This window comes from Scophthalmus maximus, chromosome 1 (assembly GCF_022379125.1).
Source record: "Scophthalmus maximus strain ysfricsl-2021 chromosome 1, ASM2237912v1, whole genome shotgun sequence".
In the NCBI taxonomy this organism is placed as follows: Eukaryota; Metazoa; Chordata; class Actinopteri; order Pleuronectiformes; family Scophthalmidae; genus Scophthalmus; species Scophthalmus maximus.
The window spans coordinates 5110794-5137196 of NC_061515.1; the positions used below are offsets into that span (position 1 = coordinate 5110794).

The 26403-nt window shown below is 45.6% G+C and overlaps 1 protein-coding gene across 3 annotated transcripts in view; it reads right to left on the reverse strand.

Moving 5' to 3' along the window:
• Positions 1-26403, reverse strand: part of znf407 (zinc finger protein 407) — a 147347-nt gene that overhangs the window by 16087 nt on the left and 104857 nt on the right. For all 3 annotated transcript variants that reach the window (XM_047332836.1, XM_047332837.1, XM_047332835.1), the window contains exon 9: positions 26206-26384. In XM_047332836.1, the coding sequence (XP_047188792.1) occupies positions 26206-26384 (179 nt within the window). The remainder of the gene's footprint in view (positions 1-26205; positions 26385-26403) is intronic.

The window sequence follows — 26403 nt, forward strand, 5'->3', positions numbered from 1 at the left end:
GACCTTGAGGTTGTTAGAACAAGCTCTTCGTCAGCTTTTCCGCAAAAATATGTTGACCCTCGCGAGGGTGGAAGAGAGAGAGAGAGAGAGAGAGAATGAGAAGAGAGAGTGAGAGAGTGAAAGTGTGTGTGTGTCTGTGTGTGCTGACATTGCTGGAATAAAGACAGCGACTCCATCAATTCTTTCAGATCGTGAGACCAAATAAAAAAGAAGACACTGCAAGAGGGAGTCATAAAGTAACTTTCAACCTGTACTAGCCGGGTTCCAGTTTCCAGCCTATACTACACAACCGCATCATGAGTGAGGACAGAGATTAAGTTCTCCGGAGCGCAATCAAACATTCGAACCGCACACGCACACGGACACACACACACACACACACGCGCACACACACACACACACGCGCACAAACACACACACGCGCACACACGCACGCACACACACACACGCGCAAGCACACAAAGATTAAAAGAGAACGGTTGTATGTACAGTATGTACCTGCAGCCCGGAAACCCTACATCAAACACCAATTACTGATGTTTATCTCTTAAATAAAAAGAGACAAAGTACTGCTACATGCATGAAGACATCACCGTGTGTGATAATTCCCTTTCCTTCCTCCCAGCGGGAAAAAGATTTCCGCCGCACGCAGCCAACACGTTTTTATTTCCATTATTATTTCTGTGTCTCTGTCCAGATCGGGAGGTGGTGTTTCTCAGCTCAGCCTCCTCCCACCTCGAGGAGAAGAAACGCCCTGTACGTATCGTACCGTGTGTGTGCACGACGGGACTGTGTGATTACAGCATGTTGAAAAAAGGTTAAATGTACATTGGCTTATTTTAACTTGAGTTTGCTCACGTATGCATATTTGTGCATGTATTTCTGCGCATAAGTGTGTGTGTGTGTGTGTGTTTGCTTAAGTGGGCATGTGTGTCCTCCTTGAGCTCTGTAGCCGACGGGGGCACCTCTTCTTATTAACATCATCAGTCTGCATCATTACGAGGCTGCCTGGGTTGGGCAGCAGGTGCTATGAGAGTGCCAGGGTTACAAACGACCACAGGATCACTCCTGGAACACACACACACACGTGTACACACACACACGTTTACACACACACACACGCACACACACACACACACACGTGCACACATACACGCACGCACACACACACACACACACACACACGCGTGCACACATACACACGTGCACACATACACACACACACACACACACACACACACACACACACGTGTGCACACACACAGACAGACTCCCGAACCCCCCCCCCCCCCCCCCCCCCCCCCTTCAAATCCCCAAAAGGGATGTGGGGTGTCTGTGTCTATCTGTTTTCCAGTGGGTTAGCGCCCGGTGTCTGGCCAGGTTTTCACTGGGGGGGACGGACTCCATCCATTCTCCTGACAACAGGCCGACGATACGCGGCGGAGACGGGGAGAAACTCCGCTCAGAGCAGGGGAGCGTCCGCAAGTCAACCCCCCCCCACCAAAAAAAAGCATTACACGGGGCTGCGTGCAAGACAGTGCTGTGTAACTAACTGGAACATGTACACAACACAGTACTAAAGAAAGAAAAAAAACATGCGACTGCTCAGGTGCAGGTGGATAATAAACATAGAGGTTAGATGGATTCGTGGGGTTAATACTGGCCTATTAATAAAAAGTGGTTATTCATGTAGCATATGCAAACATATGACAGTTGACCATGGGAAGCTTTTCACAGGTCTGTCCAAATAAAATACAAAAAAGCCACATTTTCTCACTCTCTAGTTTTGATTTAATTTGTTCAGGGTTTTCTTTAGATTTCAAAACCCAGAACAGTGAAAGGGAATGCCTTGTTGTTTGTGCTGCTTGCTGTTTAAAAAAATAATAATCATATTTTATAATTCACCAGCGATATGTCTTTCCAGGATCAGTGTCCGAGTTAAGGTCTGTCTGCATCCGCTCATCTCTCCTGTCGTGAAGCAGTTCATTCCCCAGACACCGGAGGTGAGATAAAAGTGGATAGGGCAACATGTTGTATCTTTCAAAATATATTTATTGGAGGACATCTGACAACCCGGACAAACAAAAAACAAAAAGTACGTGTGTCGCTCGACCCCACTAGCAGTAAGTCAGATGATATGATTTATTGTGATTTGGGCGGACCGACCCTTTAACCCTAAGTGACTGTAATGCATTTTAATCAATATCATACGGGTAAGACTAACTCTCCCCGTGTTTCAGTGCATTTCAACAAATAGAAATTTATCTATTGCCAGGTTTTTTGAAATGTTAATACACAAACACAACGCACATACACACACACAGGAGGCCCTGTGCACACAAGGGGACAGGCACGAGCAAACACAACGGAACAACACAAAGCACATGGACGTCCCATAAATATGAGCGGGGTCAATACGTAGAGTTTGCATATTGACAGATGGATATCTCCTCCCGTGAAGTTAATGCTGATAAAGTGCCCTGCGTTGTTATGGCGTGTAACCAGAGAATGGTAATAAAAGCTATATGAATGGGGACCGGTCTGTGTCTCAGGCGCCTTCGTGGCACCACCCATGACACCAAAGATGTGTCAAAGACAACAGACACTCAATACAGTGCCGCGCTGCTCCTACCCTACCTACCATTATGGATTATGTAGCCAGCGTGCGTTCATTTAAGATGTACACATTGATCTGGCATTGACGAACCATTTCGTATTAGCCCGGGGTTTTGCTCTTTACGGCATCAAGGGCAATCAGATGCTCTGCCCTGCATCCCGGCTAAATTTAACTTCCTATCAATCCAAATGTGATACACTCAAAGTCGCCCCCCCCCCTCACAGGAGGGTCACTTTCAAATAAACCTCAGCGTCTGAATTCATGCAGAAAGAAAATCAAATCTCAGGTTTTTTTCATTGATAAAAAAAAGATCAGAGAGTTAGTTTAGGTCAGATCAACTCACTCAAGTGGAAACATCGGTTTTGGTGATTGCTCTGTACGCGGACATATGCCTGAACCAACCTGTTATAACTGAATCAGAGCAGAGATAGGTATGCCCCTGAATAAATCAGCATTAGAGCAATATTGATTCGACTGCAATACAAATAATAATAAAAAAAAAGAAAGTAGGCTGGAGAGGCGCAAAACAAAACGATAAATAAATAAGAGATTCAAAACAGGACAAAAAAAAAATATTGTATTCGGTTTTCTAATATTGAGGCTGCCGCAGAAATTAATGTCCCCGGTTAGTTAGTGTTGTTAATTGGGCGTGCAAAATTAAAATGTTAACATCACTGCTAGCTGGGAAACGCAGAGAAGGCCCCTCCAGCTGTATTTGACCTAATAGAGCGTGTTCCTTCGCCTTCCCTCTCTCTGCTTCAAGTGTCTCCAAAACTAATAAAAAAAACAAAACCCTCACAAATCCCCCCGTGAAGCCCTCCATATGAACTGTCACATTAATAACACTGCACTCGTATTCAAATTTTCTGTCGAAAAGCTAAAGAAAGATTGAATGCCCCGCCGTCGCGCGGCCAAAGATTGAAGACGTGTCTCATTGACATTGTTAAAAGTTTATGAAAATATATGAATTCTCAAACGTGGCGGGCCCGCCGTGCAGCTCCACTCCCAACACTTCAGTTAGAGACCGCGGCTTTTAATCAAAATGATTGAATACCACAAGTTTGGATACAGGGATTCTAATAGAGGACGGATAAAGTGTCACGGTCCAGAACTGGAGAAACCACACGGGATCACACAAGCATGCATATAAACCTTTCTACGGTTATTTTTTCTTCTCTCTTTTTTTTTGGGGGGGGGGGGGGGGTACCATATTCCTCTCTGCTAGGTATCTTGTTTTCCTCAGTTACTGGGGGCTTGTGTAAATGGCATGTGTGCTGACTGCAGTGTACAGTGGGTGACTGTTAGTGTTTTGGCTCTGTTCCTTCGCTTTCTGGAGCTGATATGAAGCTGTATCTGGGGAAAGAGACATATGGCACCGACGTACACGTACACACACACACACACACACAGGCACATGCAGTACTCATATGCACAGACATATGCACACTTACAAAGAGCGCTGAACATACATGTACAGTAACAGCTGCTGGCAACGTCACACGGAAAGACTAATGGACTGACAGGCGATCGCGTCTTCCGGTGTGTGTGTGTGTGTGTGTGTGTGTGTGTGTGTGTGTGTGTTGAGGTGTGGCGCTAACAGCAGTGTGTTGAGGTAGAAATGCTCTCCAAAGGCCAGAAGAGCACTGCAGTACAAAAATGGCAGCTCGACTGGTGATAACAAATGCCATCTCACTGGACCACACGCTGCACATCACAACTAACAATGTAGAAGTTCAAGCCAAAAGAACCTTGTTTGAGCTTAACCACAGTATTCCCCCCCCCCCACCTCAATTCTCATCCACTGACCTTATTCCCACAGCAGTAATTTGGACTTCCCCTGGGGTAGGTGGGAAACTTCGCTTAGAAGACGAGCATAAAACTACACTACACTTTAACAGAAGTCAGAGCTTCCAGCAGACGTACTGTAAAGGGAAACAAAGTCGGATTTATTGACCGGCGAGCTAAAGTCTGAGAATGGCAACATAACATACAAAGTCCTCAGTCCTCGCCGTCTCCACTCTTTCCTGACTTCCCCTAAAGTTTAGGTTTGTATTGCGCAAAGTTTTGCCTCAACTCTCTAACTTCACCATTTCACATATGTCGACTTTACACAAGAGACCTGAGGTATTAGGCATTTATTTTGTTGTGTTTTCCCCTGGCCACTTTGTCAGGCGCATACAGTACGACCATTCACATGCGTGTGTTGCACCAAGTGAGAGGCTGATGGGAGTAGATTGGCTTAGCAGGTGGCGGCTACAGTAGGCACCTGCACATCTACTGTACCTGCATTGCTAGAAACAGTGAAATCCAGTGATGCAAGCTTGCACACGCACAAGCATATCATCTGAAAGGTCTTCACTTAACCTGACTTGTATGTTACTATTATACATGCTGGTTTCTGCATCACCCTCATCATCTATATGTGTAACCTAGAATTAAAGAATATGTAGGTAAGCAGTAAAGGCCTCGGTGTAGCTTGTTAGCCAGCGCCTAGATTAAAGCCAATTACTTACACGTTTCCATCTCACGATGTTACATTAATTGTGATAATCATCTGATCTGTCACATCTGGAGACAAACATATTAAATCAGAGACGCTACTTGAGATCTACAGAAACGTAATCTGCAAAATATCGCTTTGAATCAACTGTTACAGTTATTACTAAAGTGCAGTTAATGTCCTATAATGCAAATTGCAAGGCTGCCGCTAAGTTTGACTCTTCGAACGCCTCCTGCGCTGTCAGATGTTCTGCACTGAGTGACATGTGTGTACAGTGTGTGTACAGTGTGTGTGTGTGTTCTCATATCGCTGTGGCAAGCAGGTGGTGTTTTTCTCTCACTCCGGGAGGCTCTTCAAACAAAGAGCTTTTAGTGTCAACTTATCACTCTCTGCTGCGACACCGCTAACAGCTGGGTAGAGGGCAGGTTGGAGCTGGGTTACAGTAAACACATATATACACACACACACACACAGACACACACACACACACACACACGCACACAGACACACAGACACACACACACACACACACACACACACGCGCAGCGCGAGCGCCTGGAGAGCGCTGTGGGAGGGGACTCGTGTACCTGTTTATGTGAATGAGTTCAGCATAAGCAGACACAGGTGAAAACAGGGGCAGCGGGGTTCTGTCGGGGAAAGAAACACCGATGGGGTGGGTCGGAAAGAATAAGCGGACTGATGATATACAGCGAGGGAGGAACGCAGCGTTTACAGTGCCACTTAAAACCGGATTCTCCATATTGCTCTGATGGCGCTGCTCTTTCTATAACTTTGCAAAATGTGGGATGTTATCAACCAATAAAAAATACTAAAAGAACATAGATTACTGCATTCATTTAACGAACAAGTTGAGGATTCTATAGGAGAGTTTCAGAGAGAAGATATCTCAGTGACAAAGAGTGAAGACAGTCTTCTCAGTAATTCAATATGAGTGGAGAACACGGTGTAAGAACCATGGTCAGATGACAGGTACAAAAGCTTTTATCATTTATTTGAATGTACTTCAGTGACAAACGGACGGGGTTATAAACACAGTGTGATTTGAAATTGAAAATTTAAATGTAGTGTTCTGTGTCGACACCTCACCAAAAAGTACAACCAGTTGAAATAAAGGTATTCAACTCAGGTCTATTATCACCATGATCCCTAATCCATCTTGTAGTTCTTACTTTCCCCTTATGATAAAAAGCGGCCGAAGAACAATATAATTTAGACACAAACTTCTGAACATCTGAATAAAAAATGAGTATCCAAGTTGCCACGATTCTGAAATTCAGAACGGATGTCAAGTATTTGTTTTGGTGTTCTCTTAGCTTCGAACAAGTTTGAACATATCAAACTGAAGCTTACTGCTTTAATATACCACGTTAGAAAATAAAGACGCCGATTTCCACACACTGTGGTCGATCACATCCGCTTCTCTCATCCATCCATCCATTTCTATACGGCGTATCCTTTAAGGGTTGCGGGGGGGGGGGGGGGGGGGGGGGGGGCTGGAGACAAACAACCCTTCTCACTCGCATTCACACCTAGGGTCAATTTAGAGTCTCCAATTAACCTAACCCCAGTCTGCATAGGGTCGGCTCCTCTCATTCCCTTTACAAATAGAGCTCGCTCACTGTAACTCACTCAAGGTTTGGTTAATGTAGAGGACGGTCCGGGGAAACTCTTGTCTGGGACACGCAGAGCTCAACGTCTGAGCTGAGTTCTCAAATGTCCAGACATCCTGCCGAGGGGCCAGGAGCGTTGGTAAGACATTTGGAATAGGATTCAGAACATTTTGCAGGTATTAGAAATCTACATATAGATCTCATTTTTGCCGGTCACAATAAGAACTGTAGCAAATATACTTTGTTTAGAAGTCCCGATGCTGTTCTGCCTCGTGGTACATATGGGGCACATGTGGCTGTAAGGAGCAGGAAGGAACTGAGTGAACTGTGTTCACTGGGTGAGGATGTGAAACCAGGAGCTTTGTGGCTGAGGTGTAACCGATGTAAATGAGATGTGCACGGGTCGGTGTGTTTGCCAGAGAGCTACTATACAGTCGCGCGACTCTAAACAACATTACCGCAGGCTGTGTGCACAACTCCCCTTCGACAACGCACTTCACACAGACCTGCAGGCACTGTGGAGGAGAGATGCTGGTAAACCTCCAAACATGTATTTCAGTCCGTCGTCCTGGCATCACTGCTACAGTCATCGCAAAAATCATAACCATTCATTTGGACGTGGCCAAATTAAGTACAAAGAATCGTTGCCGTCCAACGTCTCAAGTCGACAACACAGTGAGAAAGACGTCATCGGTCTTGAGACGTTGCTCCTTGATTTTCCAAAGACACTCCCCCTGCAGAACCTCTGCTCAAGATACGGTGCATGGCAAAACAGCAGTAATGCAGAAAAAGATGCAAGAAAACAAAGTAGGAAGATGAGCAGGAGACCACTGCCCCTCAGGGAGAACGCTGCCCTGTGTTACGCAATCCGCACAAACACAGAGCCCCGTATCCTCATCGGACATGAAAACCCACCGGTAGCAAGCGTGAAGAAGAAAAAAAAAATACCCCGACTGAAACCCACAAATGACCGTCATGGTGTAGTTTAAAGTCCATCAATGATGAGTGAGGTTCAGTTGTAAATCCCACCAGTGGCAGGTGGAGTAGAGATTGAGGCCCGCCTGGTAAATGATGGGGTGGGTTGCAGTCAAATCCATCTACATCAAAGCTCTAGGCCTCGTCCTCCTCCCTCCTTGGCTCTCTAAAGAGGCTCAGGAGTCACAGCTATCACTCTCTTCCTCAACCTCCCCCCTGCCCCCCCCCCAGCCCCCCCCAGTCCCTTGCCTTGATTCAGCCTTTTATTATCTCCACAGCAAGAAGGGAGAGAAATGGGTTGGGGGGGAAAAAACAGGAGAGGAGAGTGGAGAGGTCTGAAGAGGTTTTCAAATCCAGTGAAGCCTGTCACATTACAAAAACATGTCGCTTTAAACTAAATGTGAAATATCAGTAATTGAAGCCATAAATCCACTGTTGTGTTTCCCCTCACCTCCTCCTCCTCCCTTCTTCTCCTCCCGCACTCTCTAGCCATCCCTGCCTTGCTCTCTCCCTTTTTTTTTTTTTTTTTTTTTGTGAGGGTGCTTTTGATGAGCGGTAAATTGGAAATTATTTTGTGTTGTAATGCCGCTCTGAAACGTCTTCCCATTACCATGCGTCAGTCAGCGCTGACAGTGGAATTACTCAACTGTCAATCCGGCTATCAAACGGAGGTGGGTGGGGGCTGTTCGTGGAGGTGGGTGGCGATGGAGGAGGAGGAGGTTTTTTTTAATAGGAGTTAGAGAATGATCAATAAAGAGAGGATGATAGAGGAGGGAGGGGGGGGGGGGGCAGAGAAGAAGATGCTGGGTGTGAAGGGAGTGTTTGGTCCGTCAGAATACTTTTACTGTGATTGAATAAATCAAAACTATTGCGGAATTTAGCTGTCACTATTACCTTCCTCCTGAGGGTTGTGTGTGTGTGTGTGTGTGTGTGTGTGTGTGTGTGTGTGTGCAATGCAGCGGGTGCCATTACCGGTACAGGCACCATCTTGCGAGGGCAGCAGCAGCAGCAAATTAACCATAATTGCAGATAAGGGACGATACGAGGGAGAAATGTATAGAATCAAGTAAATAGAATAATTCCTTTGTATGGCATCAATTCATGGTCTGAGCACAGGTCCTGAAACCTAGCGTAGATTCTCTCCTGCTGCGTTCCAAGAATGTATGTGTGTGTCAGTGTGTGTGTGTGTGTGTGTGTCCCAGAGGGCACAGCTGTGTTTTTGTTAGTGTGTGTAACTACATTTCTGGCGATATAGCTGGGAAATAACAAGCGAGAGAAAGCATTACCTCCAGCTGGTGATCATTACAAAGAAAACATTCGCCAACATTATCCAAAAATGTGTTGTTGTTTTTCTCAGTTCCATGCCATTTGATACTTTTTATTCAATTAATTTACCCACTCACACTAATCCTGTGGAGATGCACACCATTCAAACATATAGATAAACTAAATGAGAAGGTCCAATCTGGTTTGGAAGCTCTGGCCTCACCTGTATCCCTGCATGTTATACAACATCTGCTGGATGTTCTACTTAACTGCTGCTGCAGAGTGTGTGTGTGTGTGTGTGTGTGTTGCTGTGATGTGTGTCTGCAATGACTGGTGTTTTCAGAGCTTCTGCAGTATATAGGGAGAGAGGGAGAGAGAGAGAGAGAGAGAGAGAGAGAAATGGAGGGAGAGAGGAGAGTGAGAACTCCTTTATTGCTCAATGCTAAATTAATTGCACCAATTATTCACGGAGAGAGTTGTCTGGTGGCGGCCTTCGGGGGGCGAGGCCCTGACCGCTCTCCCTCATTTTTAATTGGCTGTCCTGTTGAATAATTGATTGGAGCAAATGTGAAATGGATGGGAAGGTCCAAGTGTCTTTCATCACAACGGGCCGGCCGCTCTGACAGCCGGCCACAAACAAACTCTGCTGCTGTACGCAATAAACAAACCGCACGCAGCTGAATTCCGCCCGGCTACCGCTAAAAGGGGTTAGAATAGCAGATATGACGCCCGTGCAGGACACTGCCTCCTGGAGCCACTGACAAGATGCACAGCACCAGTAAAACTGACACCGGCACGACTGAGCTCGAGGGCGGAGGGTTTTCGCGGCTGAGCAGAGAAACTGTTTGTGTCACAGTGTGAATGGAAAGCCGAGGTAACGACCATTCAAAACGGTGAGTCAATAGTGAAGTACACCCCATGCGGGTGACTCAGACACTCGTGGGAAGGGATTTCAGGGGACATGCTGATGCTTCAGAGTCTTTAAATAACTAAATGTGCGGACGTTTTGCCCATTTACAGTTTTTTTGACAACTTAAATAAGTTTGATTTCATTATTGGTCTCATATTGTTCACTGCTCTTTCTACCCGCTGGCCCACTCTTTTGCGATTGGTCGTTTTATTAGAGCATGTGTCAGAAATGTCACAACCCTTATTCAGAGGTTTCTTGGTCTGCTGTAAACACACTGCTGTAACCATGGTTACAACTGGGCCTTATTTTTTGCTGTATCAATTCGACCTCGAGTCGCATATTGGGAGTCGGGATGAACGAGCCGATAAACTGGAACCACCTTCACAAACAAGACTGGAGCAGTGGTGAAAATGTTTTTTTGTCACTCTTTTATATTTCATATGTGACATTATAATTGTAATTTCTCTAATTCACAGTAAAAACTTTATGGAGGTGGGAATGTTATATGTTACTTAGAGATGTAGATGCACAAAAGAAAACCGTCAATGCAAACAAAGCTGTTTCAGGCACTGAAGGAAAGGGGGAAAAAACAAAAAGCACGATCTATTACCCATAGTACTACTTAAACTTTGAGACAGTGACACACAGTAGTCTACAGTATATGCTCTTACAGAGCAGAGCCAGTGCGAAGCTCAGGTTAGCCTGATACCTTATATATCGCTGCCGTGAACACAAATTAAAAATAGTGAAAACTATTTACAAAATTGTAACACTAAAACGTGATTCTGTAGCAGCACATCCGAATACAGGAACGTTTAACATACAAATTAGACATACGCACACATTCTCATATGCATTTCCCCACTAAAACACACACACACACACACACACACACACACACACACACACACACACACACACACACACACACACACACACACACACACACACACACACACACACACACACACACACACACACACACACACACACACACACACACACACACACACACACACACACACACACCCTTCAGTAATCAAAGGCTATTAACTCCTGGTGCTTTCACAACAAAACAGATGTAAGATTCATGAGTCCCTGCCAATGACTGTTGTCTTTGCCACAGTCTAGTAAAGAAACAATTAGTGCAGAGCTGGCCTCACTGTCCGCCACAATCAATAGTCCCTGATGGTCTTCTAAGCCTATTGACCGAGGCCCGTTCCTCTGCCTGACCCCGTCTCTGGAGCGGCCGACAGCAGTTGCGATCCACCTATCCGGACCTTGGGAGAGGGTTACCGGGTTAAACAAGGACCGCTCCATGCAAACAAGCATCTATTAATACCGTCTGCCCCGGTGTGCATTTGTATGCAGTGGGCGTAGCGGAGGGTTAACCCCTCTGTAACAGGTTTTCAACCATGCAGCTTCACATGGAACCTCAAACTGAACTGTCAAATCGTACATAAAGAATCAAAATAGTGACCCTCATTTGAGGAGAAATTGTTTTGGTATTTTTAATCAAGAGAAAAGAAAAATTCGAATTGTTTGAGTTTACAGAGCATTTGCATTGCGATTACCATCGAATGGGAGTATAACAGTTTTGCCTCCTATTACAGGTTTTATGTGTGTGACTGTGATGCTGTGATTGAGGATTTGATGGTAGAAAGCAACTGTGGAGCTACAATGTCGACAGCCTCACTGTATGATTCTCACTGCAGCTGGTGCACATGTTTGGCACAAAGTGGACATAGACAATGTTTTGGGTCAAAGTTGTCATCATGATGTTAAAAAACATTTGTAAGCTGTAACGGCGAACGAAAAAACTACACCAGCCGTGCTTATATTGATCCCCTACAAGCCTCCCTTTAACTATGCCATTCTCTTGGCCGGGACGATTTCCATGGATGAATTATAACTCGATTTACGGTTACAGTGCGCCAACCAAAACAAGTAAGAGGCCAGAGGCTTCAAAAAGAACATGTAGTTTGTCCAACTTCTACTAAATCAGAAAGTAACACAACCAGTCCACTTAGTTAATACCGCCAGACAAGGTTAAGTGTTCAAATTGCAAATTTTGATGGTTGTTTTCTACTTTGGACGGTAGCCAGGCTGCGGGCATTGAGTTAGCCATGATCCTAACACTGCCGCTTGGTAATGCTAGTAGACAGAAAACAAAGTAGGAGGAGCTTCAGTTCTCCTCCTCCGTTATCTCCAGCGTGATGTTGTACAACTTCCTCAGGAGCTCTGAGGAAAAGTACCTGCGTCCTTACCGGCGTCTCGCTACGGCAGCGTCTTTACGACAGTGACCGAACAAATAATGTCCTCCTAGAACCACTAGGGGCACTGAAGTTGTCTGTTGCCTCGTTTATCAGCTCTTCAAAAATGAAAACATTTGTTGAACATTAGAATGATTCAACAGAAAGTATTGCAATGTAAACCAAACCAGACGAGCTATACTGGAAAGAATATATCCGGTCTGTGTTCAGCTGTGTTTTTTGAAGACATAAGGTGTGTGTGGCTTATGCCAGTCAACTTAGACACACCATCTTGTCCCAATCATCTCACTTAACAGCACCCTCAGTGGCACCGAGGCAATCTGCCCATGTTCCAGTAACTGTCTCGAGTTTGTGTTTGCGTACGTGTCCTGACAAATCCCTCCCCCTTCCTCGCATCATGTAACAACATCTGGACCAGTCGTCCCCGCCGCTCCCCCGGCCTGCTGTGGCGAGCTTCTCCTCCATGACGCCTGCCGAGGAGGAGGAGGAACAGGGCGGCAATGAGGTTGGTGGGGAGGGAGAGGTTGAGGCAGCGGAAGCGGAGCAGCTGTAAAGATGACATGTCGGGGGCAGTGGCAAACAGGTGTCACTCCCACTGACGGGCTGCCACTGTGCTCCCCCACCCCGGCCACCCGCCCCACCTGCACACCCACGCAGGGTAGTGGCGGTGAGGAGAGCATCCAATCTCTCACCCATTCCTCACCCCACCGCCCACCTTCCTCCTCCTCCTCAGATGGCACCCAAGCCTGAGCTCAGTCTGGCTGCCGGGCTCACAGATTGACATTCAAACACGCACCAGTTTCGCTCATTAGCACACACAAATGCCTGTACATATTCATAAGAGTGCGAACACGGGAATGTATGCTCATAGGCCTGCGCATGCGAAACACACAGACACCTATGCTCTGCCTAAGTACACTTTTTCTTGGACTCTGCTCTTTTCAACATGAAGCGGTGCAAACTTTACCTTCGAAAAGAAAGAAGAAGTTAGAGCAGTAATCACTCACAGCGAGTGCTGTATTTTTTTTTACAATGTGAACCACCAGCTCAGATTTGGAGTGGGAACTCAAATACGAAAGAATTCCTTTGTAACGCAAAAAAATGTTTTTGTTTGTTTGGATATTTTTACAATGGTGTTTACTTCTCTGTTTGTTAGGGTAGCCCTTGTAATCTCTAGTTAAAGCTACAGTGTGTAGAATTTAGAAGAACTTGAATTGTACCCCCGCATGAGTCTCCATGTTTGCTACGTCGTGTTGAATACGGTTGTTGCACAAAACGGTCCAGAAAACGTCGCATTTGCGTTGAATTTTTCAGCGCTGCCAGAAAACCGGAAATGGAATTAGCGGTGCGCCACCATAAAGTGTCCCCCGTCGGGTGCTCAGTCGTTGCGGTTTGCAACTTTACCACCAGATGCCGCCGGAAAAGTACAAAAAATAACACACAGGGGCTTTAAAGAAAACTACTCAACCGATTCTCAACCACTAATACTGTACGACCTCCTTGTTTATACTGAGTACGCAAAAATGTAAAATACCAATAAATATTCAAATCCATGCATCTCTTTGCTGTATCTATCCATCCCTGTATCTGTCCATCCATCCATCTGTGTCCCATCACATCCTTTACAGCCAACATGACCCTCATCACTTTAGCTGGTGGCATTACAGGACGGTGTTGGAGGGAGGTGCAGGTGTGTGTATAAAGCACCCCCATCTCCCCCTCTCCCCCCTCCTTCACTTCCCCTCCCTCCGTTGCCGTGGTGAGGAGGGCAGTAATTACTCTGGTGTCAGCGTTGCTGGATGCGACTCCTCCCCCGGCAAGGGGCGGCGGGCATCCATAACCCATCGTCCTGCCACGGGGTAAACGCCGGGCCATCCATCACGCACCCACTTGACAAATACCTTCCATAATAGGAGTTTATTTTTATGGGAGGCTGAATCAAGGACTTTCCCATGCATACAAAAACGTGTCAGAATTATTTATGGCTTGTGCTGAGACGCACAATATGTCATATCAAAGTCCCATCCCGCTTGCCGGCGCTGCTGGAAGCTGCCGGCGCTTGGCCTGTCGATATCGCCGCTCGCTATCAATAATGTGGAACACCGCCACGATAAGCCGCAGGATTCGGAGGTCATACTCGACACACACAAAACGCTCATGCATGGGAGCTGACACGCGCACACATACCCAGGCATCACATGCATACACAGACGGGGAAGAAAAAAAACTCACACATGATGACATACATAGATGTGTTTTCAAATGCATTTCAAACGATTGATTCGCTCACACACACACACACACAGACACGAGAAGAAAAAACACCCCACACAGTTCAGATGAGAACATCAATTCATACATGTGCATGTAATCCCACATGACACGATGTTAGCAATGAAAACAAACACGTTGTTCCACTCACCCATAAAAACATAAAACAAGAGAAATACCAACCCCTGCATGAATCAAGAGAGTTTATACTTCAACCGTTTATTTTCTTTACCTTCAGTTCTTCCCCCTAAGAATAAAACAACGACCCCAACAGAGATGTTCACAGGGCTGAACTCGACCGGCTGTGTGGCGAGCAGGACCGCGCTTTGCTGTCCGTCAGTCAAAATCACTGCCAAGGTCAGACGAAACGAAACGAATTGGAGGCGAGGAAGTGCAGCTGCCGCTTCCTCTTTGTGTATGCGTGTAGAGTGTGTACATCGATGTGCGGTAGAGTGATCTCCAATAGTATTAAAAAAAAGAAAGGGAAAGAAAAAACATAACAACTTCAGGAAATCCCTGCACTGCAGCCGGCAAATCTGAGAGCTGTCAGTCAGTGTGACTGGCAACCCCCTTTTCGCCCAGAGAAACGGCAATAAATTGGGTTTCCTGATAAGGCCCCGGCATCACCAGCACAACATCTGACCAGAAAAAAAGAAGAAAAAAAAAAGATAGACAAAATGAGCTGCTTTTCCATAAGCCACTTGAGTGCTGTCAATCACCGTGACTGGCAGGCTCACATGTCGCCAGAGGAGCGAGCGATGGAGGGAAAAAATAAATTAATGTACAGAAGAAAGAGCGGTGGGAGAGGGAGAGAGAGAGAGACAGCATTAAGCCCGGCTGAGAGAAAATATGATAAATATGATAATTGAAATGATGAGATTTTGCTACTTGGTAGTGGATTCCGCTATGTGCCCAAAGGGATTAGTCCTTCCATCACTGTCATTTTCAGCCTTTCCGTCCCTTTATACGCACAAATATATAAACACTTAGCGCCCACGCATACAATGCAGACTAATACAAAGCACATACTTTTAACAGAATGATCTAATTCCACCAGGTGGGTTGTTGTACGTGTAAAACAGGAGGCGATAAACCTAAAAGTAGCCGTCTACAAACCCACCGGCAAAGTAAAAAAAAAATATATATATATGAAAAAAACAAACAAACAAAAAAAAAACAGCGTTGGTAGCAGCGGGAGAACTTTGTCCTGTGAAGACAGAAGATGTATGGCTCAGGGGAGATAGTAGCAACAGTAAATGATTACCTTTTTACAAACTGGGCCTTTGTAATAAAATGCGTAGGGGGGGAGTATTATCAATTCAGCCGCCCCGTGAAGATAGCATTTCTGAAGCCACGGCGAGGCTGATCACTATCTAGAGAGGAGCCAGAATCTGTATTCCTCATTGCGAGTGCAGGAGGGAGAGGGGTCTGAGACCTATTCGTGTGTGTGTGTGTGTGTTTCACTGAGAGAGACATCCGTTAAGGCCTCTTGTGCCTGCAGGCCCGGCCGTGACACGACCAAGATCTATTTTCTTACACCCACAAACAGAAAGACATGCAAGAGTGTGTGTGTGTGTGTGTGTGTGTGTTCATGCACAAAAACATACACATGAAATCTCTTATACGTGCAAACAAACACACTTTGTCCTTGGGGCAAAGAACTATACGATTGGAGATGAAGTTCTGTGTGAAACTGTGTGTGTGTGTGTGTGTGTGTGTGTGTGTGTGTGTGCATCTATCTACAATACGTCTGTGTGCCAGCCCGAGATTCTCTGTTAGATGTCTGACTCTGGAAAAGGCACTGAAAGATGACACGCGCACACACACACACGCACACACACACACACACACACACACACACACACACACACACACACACACACACACACACACACACACACACACACACACACACACACACACACACACACACACACACACACACACACACACACACACACACACACACACACACTTGTCTGATAGCAGTCAAACTGAGAGAAGAGACAAACCGATAGAGAGACACATCGCATGGCAGAGCTCAGCTGCCGGCCCAGAGTCGCATCGCTCACTCTCAACAGACGCGCAAAAAAACCCACATCATAACACACGCAGACACACATGGCACCACAAGAAAGAGAGTGATGCAGCGCGGGAAGAGTAAAGGGGGGGCAGAGAGTGATATCGCCGTAGCCCCGAGCATCGACGCACACTGTTGTTGGAACGGGGGGATGTTTATAAAGAAACAAGATGAGCGATGATGTGACACTCATCTGTTCCCCACATGCTTTAAAACACAACACGCACACAACAAGTCCTTTAAACCGCTCAGCAACACATATGAGAGGTCACGGGATTAAAACCAGTCGTCTCCCGCGCTGAATGAACGATTGAAGCTGAACCACCTTCAGGCTCTTCCCATATTCTCATTGGGAAATGAATGTCATGAAAATGAATTTCGTTCACCACTATTGCATCGAGGTGGGTACAAAGTTTATCTTGAAGGGACATTGCGTTGATTTACAAATCAAATCCTTTGACTCATCATGACAACTCATTTGCGATAATGTATCCTGTGACTGTGGAGGGAGTTTTTAAAGCCTGAGAAAGTGACCTTGATGATGTCATGCCAGCTTGGGCTTGAAAGGCCAAAATTAATGTATAACAGAAAGCCTGCTTCATAAACTGGGGCAAGTATGTTCTAAAAACATGTAAGAGGGGGGAAAGGTTTTGACATTGCTGCTCCTAAACTTTGGAAATCTCTTAAAAATCTACAGAACAACTCACACACAACCTGCCTTTTTAAAAATGTTCCATATCTGCCTCTTTATCGACGTTTCTGTGCTTCACAAGTCGGAATTCATGTCCACGGTTGGATTTCTTTTTGTGAAGCGCTGTGTGATATTCTCCTCTTGATATAAATAATCTATTTTCCTAATTTAATTGATGGGAGGATTTAGTAAATTGCATTGTGGGAAACATAGGATGCAGTGTGTTTTTGACACACACTTTGATTCTCCCCCAAATGTGGTGGAATACCCCTTTAAAACCTCTGGAAATAACATACAGCGCGACACCAGGGGTACGTTGGAAAAGTTAACAGGTCGGTCAGAACTAAATATAAGACACATTTTACAGCTGACACAAACGGGCAGATCTCCAATATTGTTTTTGTCTTACACTGAAATTAGGTTTCATATTTAGTCTGATTTTTAAAGACATCTTTTGGCCCTGCCTGTCCTGAAATTATCACTTTCACTTGGCAGATGCCTTTGTCCAAAGCAACTTCATCATTTGTCCGTAAATGAATAAAGTAAAATAAACACGTCGTCCAGCTAAACACTGAGGAGCCAGTCCGAACTCTGACCGGTAAATTAAATTCAAATAAAGTGCCCCGTTCCGATCTTCATTCATCTCAACACATGGCACACAGAGCGCCGCTGTACTGAAACACAAAAGTATTTTTTTTTCTCTTCTTTCCACCGTCCTTATTCTCCCTTTACTTTTTTTTTCTCTTCACAGGTGTCAGAGAAGATTTCATGGCCTGTGCGTATGTGTGAGTTTGCCACACCCCCCTTTTGAGTGCTAATTTACCCTTTTAGGTTTAATCTCCCCATGAGTGGCTTTCCTCGCCCTTTAATTAGGCTATGGGGAGTCGACACTATCGCTTAAAAAATGCACACATGGACTTGGAGACATGCATGCAGCCTATTTCTTGGTACCACACACACGCACACACACACATATATATACATACATATGTACACACACCCAGTCAAAAGCTGCAGGAACACTAGTCCCAGACTAGAGACGTGCTTTGCGGAGACAGTCCTCATCAGCCCTCTACGGGCCTCTTTCACACTCTGGCTCCCCTCAACTGCACCAGTCACCGAGACAGGACAGAGGGAAAAGGGAGGGAGAACACGAAAAGAATAATATATATATATATATTTTAAAAAGAACAATTGTCTGTACTTGTGAGAGGACAGAGTCAGGTGTTGATAGTGGGGGCATCTGAACTTTTTACACATGTCAAATCTATTTGTGGAGTTAAAGCTGCATGCAAAAGATTGTTTTCAGACCTAAGTGGCAGCAGGAGATGGATGTTTGAATTTTTAAAGACTTCACTGCCTATAAATGTTCCTATAGAAAACAACAACAACAACATTCTCGTATGTTAATGTGATGCTTGAATTTCACTCATCGGTTTATATACAACGTTTGTGATGTTGAGGGAATGCGGGAGTATTTTTAATTATTATTATTTTTTTTTTTTACATAAAATGCTTCAAATTGGTTCACAATGTCATTTGTTTTCAATGTGCAAATTGTGAGATCTGTCGTGGTACTACTACGTATTGCCAGGAGATTTTTCACAATAGAAGCCAATAGGGGCTTTTGGACAGAAACATTGAAACCACCACACTTTATAAATCAGACAGTACAAAGATCTTTGCTCTATGGAAAGTCTATCTCTTAAAACACCACCTGTACAAGTGTTAATTAAACACGGAAACTCCTTCATTCCACTTTTCTCCCTTTTTCCTGCCTCTTTTACAAACAAACCGTGATTTTGCCCAAGAAAAAAAGTGCACTAAAGAGCAAAAATACAATAACAACACTAGTGATAGTGGCTTGTTATGTTGGAAATAAGAGGGCACTTAATTGGGGTCTGATCGTCTAATAGGCAGCCCCTTTGATTACCAACTCTGCACATTGGCTTAAATTAGCCCGCTGATGAGCAGCCAGGGGATTCAATTATGTTAGGGGAGAAATAAGGGGCCCTAATAGGCCACTGTATCAGGAAACATGGGACTGGGTTGGGCTAAAAAGGCTGGTAATTGGTTGTTTAGTCGGAAAGTTGAGCCTGTTGGTAATTAGAGATGCCAAGACATTTGGAGAGCCACCAAACAGAGGAAACGCGGAGAGAGGAAGACAAGGGTCCTTGGCACGGTAAAAAGGGGGCAAAGGTCGTGCTGGAGATCTCAGAAGTGCACTTCAGCCGACGAGGGTGCAGATGAGGGAAAACATGTTGGTACTAGGAGCGGTGTTGACGCAGTAAAGGTCAAGACGGGGCAAAGTGGGCGACGACCGAACAGCAGCAGTCTGGCTTTGTCTCACAACCTGCTCTCCTTGCAACTTCTTCCTCGTCTTTTGACTTCCCCCTTTTACACTCAACTCTCCCGTCGACTTCGTCCCTTTCTTTGCGTGTTTGTTAGCCGTCGACTGTGGCTGTATGTGTAACGGCGTGTCTGAATTGAGGGAGGAGGAGGAGGAGGATTGAATTATGGATGAGGCTTTATAGGAGCCGGCGGCCCGTCTGGTCCCATCTTCACTGTCCCATACAGGAGGGGCGGCCCTGCCCGCGAGCATCCCCTCCACACGTCACTCACAGGGAGGGTTTCAGTATGTGTGTGTGTGTGTGTTTGTTTAAAATGTGTGTTTCTGCCCTGTATGTTCATACGAGAGCCTACACCAGTATTCCGTTTTTTCTTGCGCGCGCACACACACATCAGATGCTTTTGCTTTTTTTGTTTTTGATTAACTAGAAAGAAGTTAAGCATTTGATGAGAGCTGACACGTTATAAACAAACCCGGCGGGGGTGTCTAAAAAGTAGTAGTTTGAATTAATGATGATCTGATTTACACCGGGGGAATTGGCGTAGTGCATCCAAATCAAAACTGGTACTGCAGCTTTCCAGGAAAATTTGTCTCAGTCTCCGAGAAGCCATTTTGCTCATTAACTACTTCACGCAGTTCAGGACATCGCATTTTCTGTTGATGAATCTCATAATGTAATAAAAGTGCACCTGCTGCTCTCTTTCCCGTGTCACTGAACATCCGCCTGTCTCTTCTCCGAAATGCCATCATCAAAACATACAGTAGCATTAGACTAAAAAAACCCCCCCCCCATGCAGACGGCACCATTTCATCCCTTTGTCCCGCTATCACACTGTGCCCTACATAAGCCATCTGCAACTTTTAGAAAATCGCAACATAAGCACACACACCGAACATAACTGTGCCATTGCGACACCAGGGGGCTTACTGTACGTCAAGTGTCATCAATCTGCCTCAAATTTCCTGACAGTGACAGAAACTTGTCCGGAGGCTCAGGGGTTGACCCAGTCTGACGGTGACACTACGCTCACAGTCATCATTTACCGTGTGAAGTAAAAAAAAGACCAAAAAAAAAAAAGAATAAAAATCTGTCGGCGACGGCCTAAAGGTGGCAGAGAACACACTGTAGACATCACTTCACATTCGGAGCGGCCAGAAACCCAATTGTTTCTCTGTCTCCATACTGATTGGATGGGACTTGTCAGTTAAGGCTCTGAATGGCCACTTAACGGCTGAGGGGAGGCTCTGGCGTCGGTGCCGGGAGGAAGGGGAAGGGGGGAAAAAAAGGAGAGGAGGATGAAACAAAAGCCCGTTTGTTGTGGCTGATGTGTGATAAATGCAGCCAGTTGGGGGAGTTTTCACGCTCATTGGAGCAGGTTATTATGCAGGAATTGCTGCTTGCTCTGCCCAGACCGGCCCTGTACTGGTTTACTGAGACGCATGCAACTGACGGTGTGTATTCTCCGCCTAAACCGCTTCGCTAACCCTCAAAACAGACTCTCGCTCGCTCACACACACACACACACACACACACACACACACACACACACACACACACACACACACACACACACACACACACACACACACACACACACACACACACACACACACACACACACACACACACACACACACACCCCTTGTTGCATGTCTCATGGGGCACACTGGCGTTGAGCAGCTGCTTCTCAACTGTAATATCTCAAGCAAGACAACGTGTGGAGCTTGTGGATGTAAACGAGAAGGGAATAAACATATGGCCACAGTCACCCCCCCCCAAAAAATGAGGAAATTTAAGCGAACGGGATGAAGAAGACAAGAGAGTTGTGAGTTCAAAACACTTCACTTCGTTTGAGCCTTTCAGGACCAGACGAAGCTGAAAGGTGTTTCCTCCATGAGGGAATTCGCCAATTAACACCCCGACGGTGGTTCGAGCTAACCTTCAAGTTTACACACGCAGGTTTACGGAGGAGGCATTGTGCGACTTGGGAAATAAGACAAACTAAAAAAGGGACACAATAACTACGCCAGGTCGAACCACCCGGGAAAAAGAGCCGACATTCTCGGACTATTTTCCCTTTCACCGGATCGTAAGCAAAATTCACATTTGGAGAAAACGTTAAATACATACGGTGTAATTAGTTGATTCGTTGTGACCAGCGGTTGCGTGAATGGAATGTTTTTTCATCAGTGACCGGTTCTTTTAAAGGGCCATCCGTCATTTTGACAGATTCCGACACCGAGTGTGATCCACTGTAACGATGAGAAATTCACAGCGAAACGCCGTCAATAACCACGTATAGACTACAGAGTGCAGCGGGTCACTGAAGGGGGCCTCTGTGGCCCTTGGTGCATCGGGGGGCGCATGCTGGAGGATTTCCTCCTGCTGATACAAGAGCAGGGTCAGGAAATCTCACGTTCACAGAGTCTTGCCTTGAAGACCTTTTTTCCCCTGACTTGAAAACCCTGGCTGGTAACGCCCCTCTCCAGTCGGGCAGCAGAGAGTCCGTTCAGTCTTCAGTAAAAACAACTACATGTAAATGGCCATTAGAAGTCATCTGTCTGAGGCAAAGACGCAAAACAGCAAAAGTATTAAAAAAATGCAGCTGCAGCAAGCTCCCTTGATCTGTTTGATGATGCCCAACTCTGTGAAAATTGCATCCTTCATATTTGCCTGTTTAGAAACATTGGCTGCAGTGTTTTAGTGCCTTCCCCTGTTCCTGCAAAAAAAGAACAACAAAAAGAAATATTCTCTGGGTTATGTTGATTATTTCATCGTTCCTATCAATGTCTGTATAAAAAGTAAAATAAAATGTTGTTCTTTATAATAAATTATATAGATTTTTTTTTTATATCTTGAATTAACTATTCTTATTTTCATGAAAAAAATGAAATCTAAAAAATAGTTCATGACAGAATTTGCGCACCTTTCCATGGTAACTCTTTTCTGTGACATTAGAAACATTTGGCTTCCCATAAAGCCTGCGAGCCCCTCAGTGTTGATTCTCCAAGACGCAACACGACAACGAAAAAATTTAAGCCGTGACAGCATCAGCACAACGAGCCGCCCCGTTCATCGGGTTTTACATCGCGGTGAACAGAATTAATTTTTTCATTAATGCCCATCATGTTATTGCAACATAAGGAAGGTGACACAAAGACGCAGGTTCATCACAAGCGTTGACGACTTGATGTCCTGTAGGTGTTTATTTAAGAACTGTGATGCATTGTTCCCCCCCCCCCCCCCCCACATATTTTCCCACATAGAAACGTGTCACATATAACACATTGTTATTAGAAACAGATGTTGATTTTAGCGCCGGTGTCTGTGGCTTCTTTCACAACGTCGACACTGTGTCATATGCGCTGGGATACCAGGACACATTTGCATGACATACACACCTGTCCTCCGCAAATCCAACACGCCGCTGTAGCACAGTGCGCGAGTAAAACTCAGGAGAGTAATGTTTCATTACATGATGAACAGAAGGTGAAAGTGAGGGAGGGAAGTCGGGGCAGGCAACGCGCATGCATAACTTAAGTAAAAGCCTTCGAAATCCATATTTGTTTACAGATTTGTTTAATAAGGGGGGGAAAAAAAAGAATATATGCAAACAAATGAATTTGCCTGTGGTTGTAACCGTGTATTAAGATCATCACTTACAAGGCCAGGTCTCCCCTAGCCCTCCACAGCGGCGATCCATCATGCATTATTAAGGAAAATAAGAATCTGCATAAAGCAGCAACAATGCCTTGAAGAAGTTTATTTATTCATTTGTTTTTATCTTTTTAGGTGCTAAGCACCGGGCTCCAAATACTCAGTCGCTGTGAGCTAATTACAAAGCATTTGATCTCCGTGCCCCGAGGATGTTCAATTATAACCTTGGTTGGAAATTAGGGAAATATTTCACAATTAAAAAATGGTGGAATGAAGATGCTCTGAAAGGGCTAATGGCGACATCTCACCTGCGTATGTTGATGTGCATCTTTATGTGAAACACGAGCTTTTTGGGCAGGAGTCTGATTTAACAGAGCCACTGCCCTGCAACCACGCCTGACCTCGCTGGAGGGGGACGGCGGGAGAAAGAAGGAAATTTGCGATTTTCACAAAGCCGCACCAGTCACCGAGTACTCGCAGCATTTTAAATAGGAAGAAAGTTCTAGTCGAGGGGTAATTTGGCACTACGAGGTACCTGTGGCTCCAGCTCTGCCTCAGTGCTATCTACGCTGAGATCACGCAGATGCCGCCAATTCTCCCTGGCATATCTCTCCGCAGATCGCACAGGGAAGACAATTGTCATTACCATTTTATTAAAATGTGTCCTATCAGCATCATTTCTCCCCTCACATATCTAACCTCCTTTTCTCCCCCCCCCCCGCCAAATTCTAATCATCATTCCCATGCATCACTCGCTGGATGTAATTCCCCCTCTTCCCTTCGTTTGCAAAAGGACCTCTGCTTTCATCCTTGAGAAGGGCTTTAATTCGAAGTGCGACGCTGAATAAAGCAGGGAGAGACGGAGAAGAGAGAGCGGGGGAAGAGAGGGAGAGTGATATGGAAAGACAGAGGAGCAGTGGAGACGTTCGGGTGTCAATCAATACGAGCGCGAGGGGCTGCGAGGGCCCATGACTAGGGTGCGTTTGATCTGTGTCTTTCAAAGGGGGAACCGCGGGAAGGGCCATCACAGATGATTTGCCTCTCGCTGCTGGCCCCGGTGCCACTCTGACAGAGAGCAATCACAAGCAGGTTAATTCAACATCTACCTTCCTAATCTTTTTTCCCCCTGTCTCTTTCTTTTGGTCTCGTTCTGTCTACTTAGATGAAACAGCGCTCTTTCCCGCAACCACCACTGACACCACCACCTCCTCTCTTCCCCTCGTTTGAAAGAGGAAGAGATCACAAAGTGAACTTCCAATGTCTTTTTAAACCACCTATAGTTTGACTGCTTTGGTTTTTAAGGGCTTGTGATTGTCTGCGTCCCTGCGATTGGTTTATTTACGTGTGGTTGCCACGAGGCAACATTTCAAGCAGACTGTATGGTGCATGAGTGAAAGGAAAGTGGGATCAGGTATTTGGAAACAAACACCATCAGCTGCATGTTTGGATCATTTCATTTGCTGCCATTCTTTGAGTTCATATCTGTGTCAAGTGAGTGTCAAGATGACATTTTGAAAACACGCTGCCTCACTCGACTGAAAGACGAGTATGTGCTTTTTCTCCACACGACTGAGTGACGACGCTCATTCCAGACAAGACCTGACCTTGGCTCACAGATCTCAGAACTAAAACCCACAATGTCCCCATAATGTCTGCTACAGATGGGCTGAAGGCCACAGCCCTGGACACACACACACACACACGGAGAAATCTACTTCTGGACTTAGTAAAACTGTTGTGTTCTCATGTAACCGAATAAATGAAACTAAGGAGGAAACAGAGAAACAAAAATGAACCTGTGAGACCGTCTCCACCGAAGGTCGGTCATACATGAGGACAAACAGAGGTGGTGGAAAATTGTAGGGTGAAAGGGTAAGAAAGAGCATTAAGGTGCGCTTTGGTTAAAGGTACGAGAGCATGGAGAATATGGAGGAGGGAGGTGTTTAAGAGTAGTCGAAGGTAAAAAGGTTGAGCGGGGAGGTTAGAAGGTGAAAGTCAAGAAGATCAAGAGACTGAAGTAGGACCTTGAATTTGAAGAAGAGAAATTATACCAAGAAATTCAAGAAAAAAAAACTTTTCAGAGTCAGCACAAAGACGCAACTCGGACTCATTCAATTTCAATAGGGGAATAAACCACATTGCCACCAGAATGCAGCCATTTTGCAGTAATGTCCCTGGTGTGGCCTCTCTCTGGTGGTGTCTTTCCCTCCAACTACACTGCTTGTACGTAAGGTCAGAGGGATAACAGGATAAAGGCTGTCCTCCCTGCTCCTCTGAAGGACAAGCACTCTGCCGATTGGATTTGGTGGCCTACAAGGACAAAAGGAAGGAACACTGGGACACAAAAGGAAGCGATAGAGGAGGACCGAGATTTCATCTGTCTCCGTGTCCTGAGTGATTGGCAGGGATGGCAAGACCGGCAATCTTTGAGTGCTGCCTCTTTGTGGCCGGGCGCCCTCCATCAGCATTAAACAGCAAGAGTCGCTCCGCCGACAAAAAAAACACACACTCCGGGTTCATCTGGAACATCTGACCTCTGTGGAATAATAGAGCCTGTGGCAGTGTTCGGCTTAACTCTGTGGAATGATTTCAAATGTTGATCTGTCTGTGAGTGTATACCATGAGAGGTTGCACACGCAAGTGACTTAGTACATGGAGGGGAGGGAAGTTCAACCCTTGACATGAGAACATTGTTCAAAACATGTTCAAAACTGATGCAGCAGGTCTGTGGCGGTACTGGGCAGCTCCTATATGCCTGGACCTCAACCTTTGAAACTGACGTTTTCAGGGTGTCTCCAAGGCCCCGGTTAGTTCAAAATGACAGCATGATCTATATTCAAGTCTTACTTCTGACAAACTCTTCCATTTCATTGAATTACACAGCTGTTGAGAGCAACAACAGTTGAGGCACATGCAAAGGTAACACCAGGCGGGCTGCCACGTCAGTGGGGGGGGGGGGGGGGGCTAAACAAGAGCACATTACCTGCATGTAGGTAGGCGAGGTCCGGGTTCTCGATGTCAGGGTGATTCTCCTTCAGGTGGTTGCGGAACTCCATGGGGGAGTTGGTGCCGTGGGTGCATTTGGGACAGTTGTACATCTTCACACCCTCGTGTTTCCCCGTATGCAGAATGTGCTTGCGGATATTCTCAGCGCAGTTAGATCTGAGGGAGACAGACAAAA